This window comes from Lytechinus variegatus, chromosome 3, assembly GCF_018143015.1.
Source record: "Lytechinus variegatus isolate NC3 chromosome 3, Lvar_3.0, whole genome shotgun sequence".
NCBI classification, from domain to species: Eukaryota; Metazoa; Echinodermata; class Echinoidea; order Temnopleuroida; family Toxopneustidae; genus Lytechinus; species Lytechinus variegatus.
This window is the reverse complement of record NC_054742.1, coordinates 55,631,448-55,646,083: the sequence shown is the minus strand read 5'-3', so window position 1 is coordinate 55,646,083 and position 14,636 is coordinate 55,631,448. Positions and strand designations below refer to the sequence as shown.

The 14,636-nt window shown below is 35.2% G+C and overlaps 1 protein-coding gene across 2 annotated transcripts; it reads left to right on the top strand.

Annotated features, from left to right (window-relative positions):
* The first annotated feature begins 726 nt into the window (after positions 1–726).
* Positions 727–11,844, top strand: LOC121411422 (melanoregulin-like). Of its 2 annotated transcripts, none has more exons than XM_041604150.1 (5): positions 727–1,561; positions 3,204–3,384; positions 7,683–7,773; positions 8,417–8,583; positions 11,350–11,844. In XM_041604150.1, exons 1-5 carry the CDS (start codon positions 1,392–1,394, stop codon positions 11,431–11,433), a joined length of 693 nt encoding a protein of 230 aa, XP_041460084.1. In that variant the 5' UTR covers positions 727–1,391; the 3' UTR covers positions 11,434–11,844. The 2 variants fall into 2 exon arrangements, with proteins under 2 accessions (XP_041460084.1, XP_041460085.1); XM_041604151.1 differs by having other exon boundaries at positions 728–1,561; positions 3,225–3,384.
* Positions 11,845–14,636: the final 2,792 nt, after the last annotated feature.

The window sequence follows — 14,636 nt, the reverse complement described above, 5'->3', positions numbered from 1 at the left end:
GCGATAGATAAATTCTACATGGGATTGAAATAGACTAATGAATTATTTTGCCCAATGGTGATCTATCAAGTGGTAAAGTGTCACGTGAGAAAACCAACGCAGATATCTGCCGTGTCTCCTTGGTCTGATGTTATTTTCCTCAATCTCAGGGAGTTCTTGGGCGGCTTTCGTCTTATCTAATTTGTCGACGTGAACTGTGATATATAACATGAAAGATTCATATTCTGCATTAATGTCCCTTGTGCATGGGGACAGATAATGAACGGACTATATTTTGAGAGGAACTCGAGAGGAAGCACGATGGAAATGTTGTGAAGAACAAGGAAACGGAGTGTCAAAGTTGTTATATTATGTTGGATTACCTTTTACAGTTGTACAATTGAAGTACGAGGAACGGCAAGTCAAAAAGTGTATTAAAAATATTTTATAATCGTCATCCTGATTGGTATAGGGCCCATATGAAACAGTATGATCACACAATATTCCGAAATTAATGTAAATTTTTTAACGAAAGAATGATAATAATTATTCTGAAGAATAGGGTATCGCCTGATCTAGTAAGATAATGTTAACAAGAAAATTAAATCGTTTTCTGCGTCATTTTTACGTGTTTCATATATACTCAATTTAATGAGGTCCCGCAAATGAGGGTATATTTTGGGGCTCGAATTTATAGCACTTACTACTTAAAGCTTACCTTATTCTCGTCGATGTCAAAATTGTTCGTTTCATGTTTATAATTGTAATCTGACAAGATTTATTAAACATATACATATTCATATAACTTTTTTGGTCTCATGCAAATGCATTTTTCACCGGTTCACAAGACGGAAGAAAATGAGCATAGCCATAGCACCCCCATAATCTTCCTTGGCCATGCAGGTCCATTATAGCGAAGTCAATGCATCTGTAAAGTACTTAATATAACACACAAGCTCATCCACTCTTTTTTTTTCTAGCCGTATTGTTTGACGTTCCTTTGAGTGAACTCGCGAATTAATTTGTGACAATTGTCTAATGCGAGTGTATGCTTTGACGACACAGTTACGTAACAAAATCCCTGTTTGAATGAACTTGATGGGGTGACGCTTCATGTTTGCCGAGAGATATCAAAAGACCCTCAACCCTCAACGCATGTTGACAGTGTTGACCACTAGGTCGCAGGATCTGCAAGTATTCGACGCAATTTAAACCAAACACCTTTGATAAATCGTGATTGCGATATCATGGATATATTGCACTGAAACCGCCAACCATGGACAATTAATCACTAAGTAATGATCGATAGCCATAAGTTCGATAACTGTCCCCCACTTACCGAAACTTATGGAGTGTTGTAGGTTGTAGTGTGATCGAGACACATAAATCCTAGGGAATGTAGTGAGAGGCACATGCATCATCTGGGAAACTTGAACACGATCGTCACCAAACGGATGAAAATGGCTATTTGTTGCCCGTGGATGTCCAGAAAACACAGACAAAAATATGATGAAATTGACGACTCGGATGCGAGTACGAATAGACGGGGAGCCACAGAAGCATCATCGTTGCTAAGAAACGGGTACGTTTTTTACTTTTAGAAATAATGAGATTTGAGTTTAGACTTGATATGTTGCACGTTTCATTGCAGGAATCATTAAAAAGGTTGTTGTTGTTGGTGGTGGTGGTGATGGTGGAGGTCGGGATGAAGCCATACTGCCATTGGCGCCATCAGGCAACAATTTGAGCGGGTTGACTTTTGTGTGTGTTGTATTGACAAAGATATGCGAGAAAAACAAAGTGAACGAGAGGAAAATCGTTAATTTTGAATTGAAAATCAATTTAAAATATCTTGTGTGTTAAAAATGTCAATCAGTCAGTCATTACAGAAAAGTGTAGCAAAATATTACATTTTTTTAAATATCGAAAAGTACAATACAGTACAGTGCAATTACTACTGCTACTGCTGCATTATTTATGTTATGATTCTGCTATAAAAATTTGATCTTACTTTGCATATTTTGTTTATATTTACATAATTTTATCGTGAATAAACCAAATCAAAACCAAATACATGTGATAAAATAATTAGAGGCCGCAGCACCCCCCCCCCCCCCTTCCATCACAAAAAAATCCCACCGCTTGACCTATGTTTATCGTTACCATGCAAGCGTTGTTACTCTATTTGTAAGGCCTACAATACTACTGCTACTAATGCTGCTACTACTACTACTACTACTACTACTACTACTACTACTGCTACTAATGCTGCTACTACTACTACTACTACTACACTACTACTACTACTACTACTACTACTACTACTTCTACTACTACTACTACTACTACTACTACTACTACTACTACTACTACTACTACTACTACTTCTACTACTACTACTACTACTACTACTACTACTACTACTACTACTTTACTACTACTACTACTACTACTACTACTACTTCTACTACTACTACTACTACTACTACTACTACTACTACTACTGCTGCTGCTGCTGCTGCTGCTGCTGCTGCTACTACTACTACTACTACTACTACTACTACTACTACTACTACTACTACTACTACTACTACTACTACTTCTTCTACTACTACTACTACTACAACTACTACTACTACTGCTGCTGCTGCTGCTACTTCTACTACTACTACTACTACTACTACTACTACTACTACTACTGCTTCTGCTGCTGCTGCTGCCACTACTACTACTACTATTACTACTACTACTACTACTACTACTTCTTCTTCTTGTCAGATATGTGACTAGACATATCAGTTGCACCCATAGCTGACGACTGGTCTAGTCAATTTAAGAGTCTACTATAATACTCCTATAATGATAATACAACACCTAATACTCGTAAACCATATATTTATAATGAAAATTGCATGACATCGGCAAAGTAACCGAGCAGGTTTTTTTAGATGATATTCAATTCTTGTTTACAAATTTAAGAAACATGTTGGACCTATAATTCTATTTTGTGCACTTTATTTCCTTTTTATATTTCAAGAGACATAATTACTTCTGATTCTGAGGTATAAGGTTTGGTTCAGAAATCAATGAATATGCGTATCATTTTCAATACATTACTATTTGCTATGATTTTGTTGAAACAAATAATCATAATAATCTGATACATAATTATGTATCATGAATCGATTCAGCGTGTTACCATAATATTATTTCTCACTTTCAAGACATACGTCTTTCTGCTACAGAGATGATTCCTTGGTTGATGCCTATATCGCTAGCTATCGATCATGGGAAGACGATGTCAACCTTTGGTCAGACCCATATGACGTCACACACACCAACATTAGCCAAGACAGAGAGCTCGATGGACTCATCCGAGACTGGCGGAAAGCAACCACAAACATGGTAGGAAAAAATTATCAAAAATATACATGATGAACAAGTACACACTCAAACTTGGTTTGACCAACAAAAAAGTTGGTTAAAAATAAATCGACCAACTGTTTAAAAAGATAATTTTGTATGCAATTTTGTTTTAACCAGGGGAGCAGTGGCGTACCGTGGGCCACGGCATGGGGGGCACCAGCAAAATTTTTGAGTCACTAAGTGAAAATAATGCGAGCGCGAAGCGCGAGCTGAAAACTTTTGATATTCAGACCTAAAAAAGGACATTGTAGCAAATTTTTGGAATCATGAGATGTAAATGTCTCGGTAAACAAACAATGCGAGCGCGAAGCGCGAGCTGAAATTTTTGCAAATATTGACCCCAAACATAGACATTTTAAGAGCTTTATTTTAGTAATCCATTAAGAGTATACATATCTCACCAAGGTCATCTAATGCGAGTGCCAAGCGCTTGCTGATTTTGTAAGAATTATATCTAAGCACATGAAGCACTTGAAGTGATAATGATCATGATTAACATACGCATGTCACTAATTCAATGTTGCGAGCGCGAATCGTGAGCTGAAAATTTAGGAAATTGAGATGTGAAGAGTGGCATTCTAAGGCTTGTTTATAGGAATTCACTAAGACCATACGTATAATTTCACTAATCAAATGATGCGATCGCGAAGCGCGAGCTGAAGATTTTTGATATTCAGATCAGAAAAAGAGACATTTAAAGGACAAGTCTACCCCCCCAAAAAATTGATATGAATAAAAAGAGAAAAATTCAACAAGCATAACATTGAAAATTTTATCAAAATCGGATGTAAAATAAGAAAGTTATGGCATTTTAAAGTTTCGCTTATTTTCAACAAAATAGTTACATGAACGAGCCAGTTACATCCAAATGAGAGAGTTGATGACATCACTCACTCACTATTTTTTTGTGTATTTTATTATATGAAATATGAAATATTTTTATTTTCTCATCATTCTCATGTGAAATGAAGTTTCATTCCTCCCTGAACACGTGGAATTCCACTATTTTAACATTTGGTGCTTCAGGCAAGGAGGTCCTAATCGTCAAATTCGTAAAAATTGAAATATTGTATAATTCAAACAATAAAAAACAAAAGAAATAGTGAGTGAGTGACATCATCAACTCTCTCATTTGGATGTAACTGGCTCGTTCATATAACTATTTTGTTGAAAATAAGCGAAACTTTGAAATGTCATAACTTTCTTATTTTACATCCGATTTTGATGAAATTTTCAGCATTGTGCTTGTCTGATTTTTCTCTATTGATTCAAATCAACATTTTTCTGAGGTGGACTTGACCTTTAAGGACTGATTTTAGGAATTCGTGAAGAGCAGACGTATATCACAACTAATCCACTAATGCCAACGTAAGCACGGACAGGAAATGTTTTACATTAAAACCTTAAAATCGGGCAATCACTTTAGTCATGAAAAAGAAGCATATGTTATAACTTAAAACAAGAATAACACGAAGTGCGAGGAAATTATTTGGTGTATGACTTGAAATCCGGAGGTTTTGGTACAACAGGATTATATATCTCGTTAAACAGACAATGCGAGCACCGGGAACGATGAAGACATACATTGTAGGCCCCGATCAAATAATGTTTCATATAGTTATGAAAAAAAAGTTTCCTATGTAATATAACATAATTTTAATTATAACTATAATGAACAATAATTTCTTCTTTCCCATTACGTTTCTCTTCTTTCTCCCTCTTTTTCTCCTTTTCTCCGTTTTTTTTTTTGGCCAGCCGATTGGGGGGGGGCACGTGCCCCCCATGCCCCCCCCGTAGTTACGTCACTGCAGGGGAGGTTAAAGGATTTTAAAAGAGAGGTGTATTCGCATTCCGTTTCTAATGAAGGGGAATTATGTCGCGAAATTGACAAACAAAATTTGTTTTCACTTCTGTATGCACAGCATTTTCTTCAACAAAGTTTGGCTCTTAAAGGGAGGGGAGGGGCACAGGCCAGATGCACCCCCCCCTCGAGGTGGACTCGCCATTGGTTGTAACCAGCAGTTAGTCGGTTTAAAAAATGAAATGAAGGGGTAAAAAGAAAGAAAAGGAAGTGGAATAGGTGTGATGCGATGTTAATTTCTATGTCAACCTTTATCACAAAGCACGATTTTCATTTTTAAATGGTCAAAGTTTTGCTGGCTCGCTTTGCTCGCTCGGGCCTTTTTTCTGTTTATGGTAACTCCCGTAGGAACTCGGCAGGATAGCGTTTTGCTGGTAAACGTCAAGCTTCTAAGACGTCGTGTTGTTCCCCTTAACTTTTTTTTGCTCATTACGCTCCTATTTATGGCAATCATTTGCAATATTATCATTGGCAGTCCTTGTGAACATGATGAATAATAATTACCGTTAGTTATAATCTATAAATAGAAATCCATATGAAAAGTGGTTCTTATTACAAGTGGCCCTTATTGTAAAAGCATTGTTACAGTAATCAAGACATCTTTTATCCAGATTATATTTTGAGCATTTTTTTTGCATTCTCTCTCACATCTCTATAATTTCCTTATAGTGATAAAACGATGAAATGAATATTTAACACTTATAATTGTTAAACACACGTTTCTTCCTTTTCTTCACTCTCTGATTTGCAGTTTATATCAATATTATAAACGTTAAGATATCACAAAACGATGTAAGAGCTTCTCAAAATGATTCAACTTTATTTAAATGAGGATATATGTGTTTGTTTTCTTCATACGATGTTGTTTCTTTACGTAACTCCTTCTTTTTTATATATAAGTTTTAAACAAGCAATCAAGTTTGATATTACATAATGTTCAATGATAACTGTTCATTGAAAATTGTTGCCAATTGTACAATATAGGCCAATTTTCTGTAAATCAAAGATAATAGCAACAAGACAGCAAATAATAGTAAAAATTGACGGATCAGTGCCAAACACTACCAAATACTGCGAAAATAAAGCAAAGTCAAACCAAACTGTTGATTGAATTTATCTCCTCATTTAATTTTGTATAAAATGAATATATAAATGGAGGAATTCCCATTCGTTTGCGACCATTTTGCGAAGCTCAACACGCACGTCATAATCTTAGGGGAAATTTGCAAATATACGGACTTTGAACAATATATTTATACTCAGACAAGAATGTGTTGATTATGATAATAGATGGATCAAGTCCATGATAGCCAGGTGATGTTTAAAGATCAAAGTCATGTGATTACTGGAATAGTGTCTGGATTTAAAATGTATAGTGTAAATATTGTTTTGATGACAAGTCATGTTTGATACCAGTGTTGATTCTCAGTCATACAAACAATACTGACCCCAATCCGACCGATGCCATGTCATTCGAAATGACGTATAAACTTTGATCGTTCTGGAATTGGTGACTTTACGAAGCATTATTCCAGAGTTCAATGTATTTTATTTACAATCTATCAATAAGAGACTACCTTGATTTTGGAGTAGAAGAATTAATCAGTTGTCTCACGATGGATCAAACGTTGTTGGAATGCGACATTGATTTTGCTTTGTCTCAAACTGCACGTAAGCATTAGAATGTTATCTTACAGTATATATATATATATTTAACAATAATGTATTTCACCTTACCCCATAACTGCATTAGCGAGATAGAAGGAAGTCATAAAGTAACATACAATAATTAATGATTATTTATGTATAAGTTACTAAATTGGTAAATTAATAAAGTATTAAAGATATCCATGAATAAAAAAATGACAGCACATGAATTCATTGATTAGTGTAAAATACAATCAAATCACTGATAAATGAATGAATATAATGAATATATATATCAATAAGATGGATTATTGCACAAAAGGCATCACTCAATCAGATACAGATATTTAAGATTTAAATCGACAATGGCATAAAAATACTAATAATATATCTATCTGATTATGATTGGTTGACTTAAAAATCAATCCAAATGACTTGTCGATCAAATAATAAATCGATTAATCAATAACTTAATGATTAATAATAATAATTAATATATTCAATTCAGTTCAATTCTATCAAATTAAACAGTAAAAAAAATCTAATAGTTCTGTCTATGAAAACTGAAGATTATATGGAAAAAAAAGCAAAAACGAAATACAAAAACGATCCTGACTTTTTAATTTGAAAGAAAAAATATCATATTAAATGCCGCCAATAGGCCCAACAGCTTTCTTGATTATTATTATGTATTATTATTATTGATATTTTATTGCTTAACGATCATTATTTGGAATAATTTATGTTTCTCCTCTATTCTGTTTTCTAGGAAAAAAAGGTCATATACGATAAAGTGCAGGCAATCCGGAGAGAGAGAAAACTAGTGCGAGACAGATGGCAAAAAGTTCTCGAAAAATTTGGTGAGATTATCAAAGAGAGAATGAGACGGAGGGTGGGGGGAGGGGGGTATGAGAGAGTGGGTGGTGATAATGAGCATAATGTTATCATTATTATGATCATTTTCATTTTCATTATCTGTTATACCATTATTATCATTAATAATTGCAATGTAGCAGCAGCGGTATTGAGTAGTAGAAACTGTTTTCTGTCAGCATTTTAAGTGAACTCGACAGCAAGCTGGTATAACCAATAACTTGGGAACATTTTACGTCGAAATTAATCAGTCATGTCGGAATAATATATAATATATATACGTTATGATATTTGTGATGTCATAATGTCATTAGACTCTTTTTTAACGCTATTCAAAATATCATACATTGCATCTATTAATCTCTTTCTTGGTGAATGATGTGCGACAGTAAGTTTAATCACGTGTTTAACTTTTGACCAATTACAGCAGGACATTATCATGATTATCTTGTATGTTATTCTCTCTCAAAGTGTTCGCTTCTCACGCCGAGTATCTTCTTCTTCATTAATGAGCGAAACCAAGTTTGATCACGCGTTTTACTTTTGACCAATCACCGTAGGATGTTATCTGGGCTATACAGATGGTGCATGATAAATGTTGTGTTTATTGTTATGTCAAATTTCTGACAGGGTTCGCTTCTCAGGCCGAACATCTCGTCTCGATCAGCGGTGCTTCTGGAATGACACAGCCGCTACCGCCATCAGACCAAGCCCTCAACCTTCATCATGTCCTGGTGTATCAGACAGACATATTCGGAGATACCGAAGTACAAGACAGAAGATATGGTTTAATCCTGGTAAGTTATACTTCGCAAGCCATTCATATAGTGAATTATAATCAGTAGCGTTGGCTTAAGGGGTGCAGAGTGCCCCCAACCTCCGCGCCCGATAGAATTTTTTATAACATTCTTTTTTTTTGGGGGGGTGATCGTCAGATTTTTTATTTTTTTACAGAAAATACTGCTGGTTACGTGTTACCTCTTTTTGTTGTTAGTGCTTCCGAAATGACGGAGACCATGACCTTATTTTATCATTATATATGTTTTTGCTTGTCAGAAAATGCTTGCCGCTCCGAGCGAGATTTTACATGTACGCAGCTAAATAGGACTTTATTGGTTTCACAGTTAGCAATGCCATATTGGCTGGTATCCTGTTACCTCAAATTATAGTCTTTGCCCAAGGTTCAACTATGGGTAACCAACATAATGAAACACTAATCTTAAACACAAGTTGTTGAACTTGTCGAATGGAACAACTAGTTTGGCAATCAGCCTGGGTAGGCAGGCGCGCCAGAACACTTTCAGTTTTTTGGGGGGCAAAATCCCGAAGGGGGCACAATATTTTTGACAGCGTGAGATACCGAAGCGATCGAGCGGGAAAGGCTATGGGACCCCCCCCCCCCCACGGTAAGGATTTTGTGTAAAAATGGAGTATAAAAGTTGCGTTTCTAAGTGCATTCAAAAATAAATTTCTTGAGAATTAAACAGTCTTAGAGTTCTTTTTGCTCCTTCTGTTTCATCCCTTCTGACCCAGCCTGGTGTTTCTTCATGACCAGGGTCGCAGTTCCAGCAAATTACGAGCCTTATTGCAAACGAAATTGTTTGAAACCAATGTAATATAGGCCTTTTAAAGACTTTAAGATGACAAACATGACCGTACGCAGCCGGGGGCCGCCGATCGAGAGGGCAAAATTCACCATAAGTGTGCACGAAATCCTTCAATTTTATTCTAGAAAATGCAAAAGCTCCCCCATCACAAATCCCCTCGCTCTTACGTTTCTTCAAAAACTTAGGTCTTGCAGCCCCACCCACTCCCGGGTTTTTTATTTTTTATTTTTGCAAACGTCCATGAATAACAAAAGCTGGGATGAACCAGAGAACATAGCTGCCATCTCGATCTGATTAGTAACAGGTAATGGTAATGTAATTTTTTACATGTCTAAACATTGAGTGGGATTCACCATTTTTACAAATCATAAATTATAATCCTTTACACATGATTATTCTGAGTGTAATTTTCTGATACCATGTCTATATTGAGTTGAAATGACCTAGGTAGTTTCTTTAGGGCACTGAATTGTTATTATTATTTGTTTGGCGTCACATGTGCCTGGGAGGCAAAAAGCGAACTGAATCACTATGATCCACAGGTCTCTCCTCGATCCTCCCGATATAACTGAATGGGGGATGCAGGTGGACCTCGACACCGGGGTCTCCCCCTACTCTTATACGAATATTGCAGTGGGTTCTTAACGTGCAAAGGTGGTGACTTTCCTCTACACGGGGCCTCCATTTAACGTCCTATCCGAGGGACGGAGTGTTTTCCATTGAAACATAGCCTGCATCTATGAAACATGGGAGAGACGTTTACACACAACACACTGACTTCAGTCATCCGCCCGGGGTGGACTCTACGATCTTTGGTTCGACTTCGACGGGCAGACGCGTTACCGACTGAGCCAACACCGCTCTCTTGTTATCACTGTATTAACTCAATTTATATTTACTTGAAAATGAAATAATTGAAACAAGTTTCTCGAGATGTTATGGTTTCTGGGCTTGACAGCTATGAAATAGATTCCATATCTTGCTCGAGTAACTAGTGTTCACGCGCGTTAGTGATATCGGGTCCGATCTGAGCGTTTCTGGGCGACCGCGCGTTTGTTAGACGACACAGCCAGCATCATAGAATTATAAACCTATATCATTGGTGGACCACTATCAATTTGCCATTCGCTTTTAGTCTGAAATGTATTCATTAAAATGTTAAACGTTATCACACTGTAATAAGATGGAAAAGGTGCTTATCAAAGCTATGTTTCACAGAGGAACTGTTCGTCAAAAGACGCGAGGCTTACTATGATAATGTATTTGCCCCGTCAGGGGCAAAAATTTTAATTTTTGACAATGGAAATGACAATTTTCAGGCAGAAAAGTGCCTTCATTTACTTTTGTCCTTAAATAATTTATCATTTTTCATCTTTCAGGGGGCACGTTTGGGGGGGGGGGCAAAATCTCGTTTTGCCCCCCAAGTGCCCCCCTGCCCCCCCCCCCGCTTCCGACGCCCTTGTGGGTAGGGTATCATAAATTAAGTAGTTTTACTTATTATTAAATTAACCTAATTATCACATGCATCGTAAATAGGGGTTTAGCAGCTACAGCTACCAATGATTTTTATCATAGATTTACAACATGGCTTTGGTCAAACCAGAGTTCAGACTATCATTACTATATGGACCACAGTGAATGATAAAAAACGTAGAGAAGTAAGGAAGATCGAGTCTCGATCTTGATCTTATAAAGACGAACAATTATCAAAGGCCTGCTTGATTCTTGGCATTTCAAATTTCCATTTACCAAATACCAAGAAAATTATGACTTGTACATATTAATTCAAAATAACAATATTCAAATAACATAACAATCTGCTCATGATCCTGTATTTTCTTTATGTAGCCTCTTCATGATCTGCCACATCTACACATCTTCTGCCACTCGAGTACACTCTTATTGTTGTCCACTCCAGTTCTGCCTATCCATTCTCTCTTTGTTTTTTGTTTTCAGGATCGGCTTATAGAAGTGGACATCGCAGATGATTTTGTGGTGTTGGCAAAGAAAATGTATCCCAAAGAACCTGAAGGGATTTGAATCCAGAACTTCGGCACTTCCAGTGCGTGAAGACAAGACAGCATGGCAGATCCGCGGAACCAAATGGACCATCTATACGTAGTGTCGTCGAAAGCCACTCCACTGTGGCACACTTTGGAGAAAGATCTGCTTTTCGGGGGATGAGGACGCGACGGCCATGGGACCATATGAACTTTGTCTAAGTTGAATAATTTCAGACCATAAAAATATGTTTCCACTTCGGACAACTTCCATTTAATAGAGGTATACAAGGCATGTTTTGGTCATCTTAGTCTAAAGAAATCATTGCGGCTATATACTCGGGCGAATATCGACTTACAGAAGGTCGGCTAATGCAGCTATCGCTCAAGATGCATAGACGAACTCTTGGGTTTTCATTTGTTGGTCAGTGACTGGAAAAAGTACACCCTTTCAAGAAGTTAAAATGTCGACTGGAATTGATACTCTGATAAGTGCTTTGAGGGAGGAGATGTCTGCAATGCGAGACTCACGTGACATGCAGTAAAACCGTCCCAAAGCGCTTTTTTGTGGGAAATAAATACTGTATTGCTCATTTCCACATCGTATCTTTAAAATAAGCTGCTGCCGAAATGGACTAACATAAACAATAGAAGAATTGGTCTTATTAATACGGTCGATACTCGTACTTACACCGAAGAAGAATTTTAATATGTGTGCAAGAAGACAAAGTGACGCTTGGCGAGATGATAATAAGCAATAGAAAATGTAACGTTCTTTTCATATTTTTTTCTTTATTGATACTTCCATATTTCAATAGTATTTCATTTGTACTTGTATTTTTTTGCAAGATTCCAAAATAATATATTTTAAAGACACCTTTTAAGTTATTGCATTATAGATTCAAACATAATGGATATGGACGGTCAGAGAGGCATGGTGTAATGTATTACATGCTTAAAAGTTAAGCCCACCCCCCCAAAAAAAAAAAAATATATATATATATATATATAATATATATATATATATATATATATATATATATATATTATATATATATATATATATATATAGAAAAATCTAATGAGCATATTGCTGAAAATTTCATCAAAATCGGATGTAAAAATAAGAAAGTTATGATATTTTAAACTTGAATTAGTGAGTGGATGACATCTCATTTGCATACCGACCGGATGTGCATATAACTGTTTTGTGAAATTTAGTGAATCTTTAAATGCAATAGCTTTCTTATTTTACATCCGATTTTGATGAAAATTTCAGTGTCATGCTTGTTGGATTTTTCTCTTTTTGTTCAAATCAACTTTTATTGGGGTGGACTTTAAGGACATTGAGAACATGCACGGATTTTTATCAAATGAACAGGTAAAATATGATAAAAACTTTATTATGATTATGAGAGTCAATTTTAAACCCAAAATGTAACCTAAGCATTGTCCAGTAAACTCTATTTGTTGTGTTCAGCATTCAAGACGGGGTCATATGCGATTTCGAGAAATATACACTAACGACAAAGAACATCGTTCTTTTTATATTTTTCAGAAAATATGGAATATTTTTTTAAAAGTTAGGTTCCATAATATTTTCAAGAAAAAGAAAAAGACAAGCAAAAGGGAAGAAGTACTAATCTGAATTTTCATTTTTGAAATGATATTTTTTTCCTATATTTCAAGTTTGGTGCAATATGGATAATTTGACGCGGCAGTGAAATTTAATTAGTAAAGGTGGTAAAAAAAAAAAAAAAAAACAATGACCTGGGGAGCGTTTCATCAATGTTTTCATCCGACAAGTTGTCAGATCTGACATCTTTCCATGATTTTGATTGGCTGAGAGGCACTATTCCTATGGTAACTGTCGGATAAAATGGAACTTGTCGGATAAATCGTCCGACAAGTCCTTTCGTGAAACGCCCCCCTGAAAGCTGAATTTTGAAAATGCTACTTGGAAAACGACAAAAAACACGATTTTATCTGAAATTTGGTTTAAAATTACGAAAAGGGTAAGAATGAAAATGGAAGATGGTGGTTTTAACAGATCATTTTATTTCGTTAAAGCTAATTGCATTTATATTGAATTTTAATGGGGGTCTAGTATAAGTTTGTTCAATGGATAGTGAATGAAATACCATAATACTAGTATTCATGATATTAGAATTTTTCTTTTTATCAAATGTAAGTCATATTTGGACATGTTTAAACTAGTATTTCATTGTCAACATGATAGAATGTTACAAGTTCACTATGGTATATCCTAGTTTACAAAAAAAATCATCAAAAGTCATAATAATGGTAGCTAAAGGTTAACAAAAAATTAAAAATGTAAAAACGAATGGCTTATCATGGTTAAGTAAATATTTATGTTGTATTATATTAAGTAATTATATTTGTTTTTATTCAAATGTTTGTTTGCTTTCTTGGAAACATTGTTGAGATATTTTTATATATCAATAGTTGAATAATTTTGACAAAAATAAGATAATTTTGGAGAAAATATAAAGTTTTAAATGAAAAGTACAATCTACGAATGTTATCAAAACGCTTACAAAAATATGTGTATAACATTCTTAGACCTTTTGATAATGTCTGAAATAACATACAAGCTGGGATTTTCTAACATCTGATATAATAATGGGTTAGGGTGATATATGTGTTTGCAATATATGTTTGCATCATTTCCAACGTTTTTTTTTGTTATAACAAGATCAAGTTGTTAAATCACGTCGTTATGAAAAATCATATTCACGAGCCACTCTTAAAAATGTTGTAAGTCTATTATGAAAATTATGGTAAGCTAAAGCAAGATAATGCCACGGGAGAAATGTGCCATTTCAAAGAAAATAAAACTTATTTATATTAAAATAATTAATTATATTAATTAAAATTGTCATGTTTTGTAGTATTGTTAATCAATGTTTTAGCCTAATCAAGCTTTTGTCATACTCGTTTTAATAAGATTTGAAAAAGTTTTGCAAAAAGTTTATCCGACTTTTCAAATTCCCCTTTTCTCCTCCTCTCTTTCTATCCCCTCTCTTCTTTTTCACTCCTTATTTCACATTACTCTTGTCTTTTCCCCCTTTATTTATATGTATCTATCTATCTATCTAGTTATATATCTCTCTTTCTTTATTTCTTTCTTTCTATATTCATTTCTTCCTACGACATTCCTTCAATTCTTCATGTTTTCATCTTTCGTTCTTTCTTTCGTTCTCTCTTTATTACTCTCTTTCT

Coding starts and splice junctions, on each gene's coding strand:
- LOC121411422 (XM_041604150.1), top strand. CDS start 1,392: ATGCATCATCTGGGAAACTTGAACACGATCGTCACCAAACGGATGAAA. Junction 3,385..7,682: donor GGAAAGCAACCACAAACATG/GTAGGAAAAAAT, acceptor TCTGTTTTCTAG/GAAAAAAAGGTCATATACGA. Junction 8,584..11,349: donor GAAGATATGGTTTAATCCTG/GTAAGTTATACT, acceptor TTTTGTTTTCAG/GATCGGCTTATAGAAGTGGA.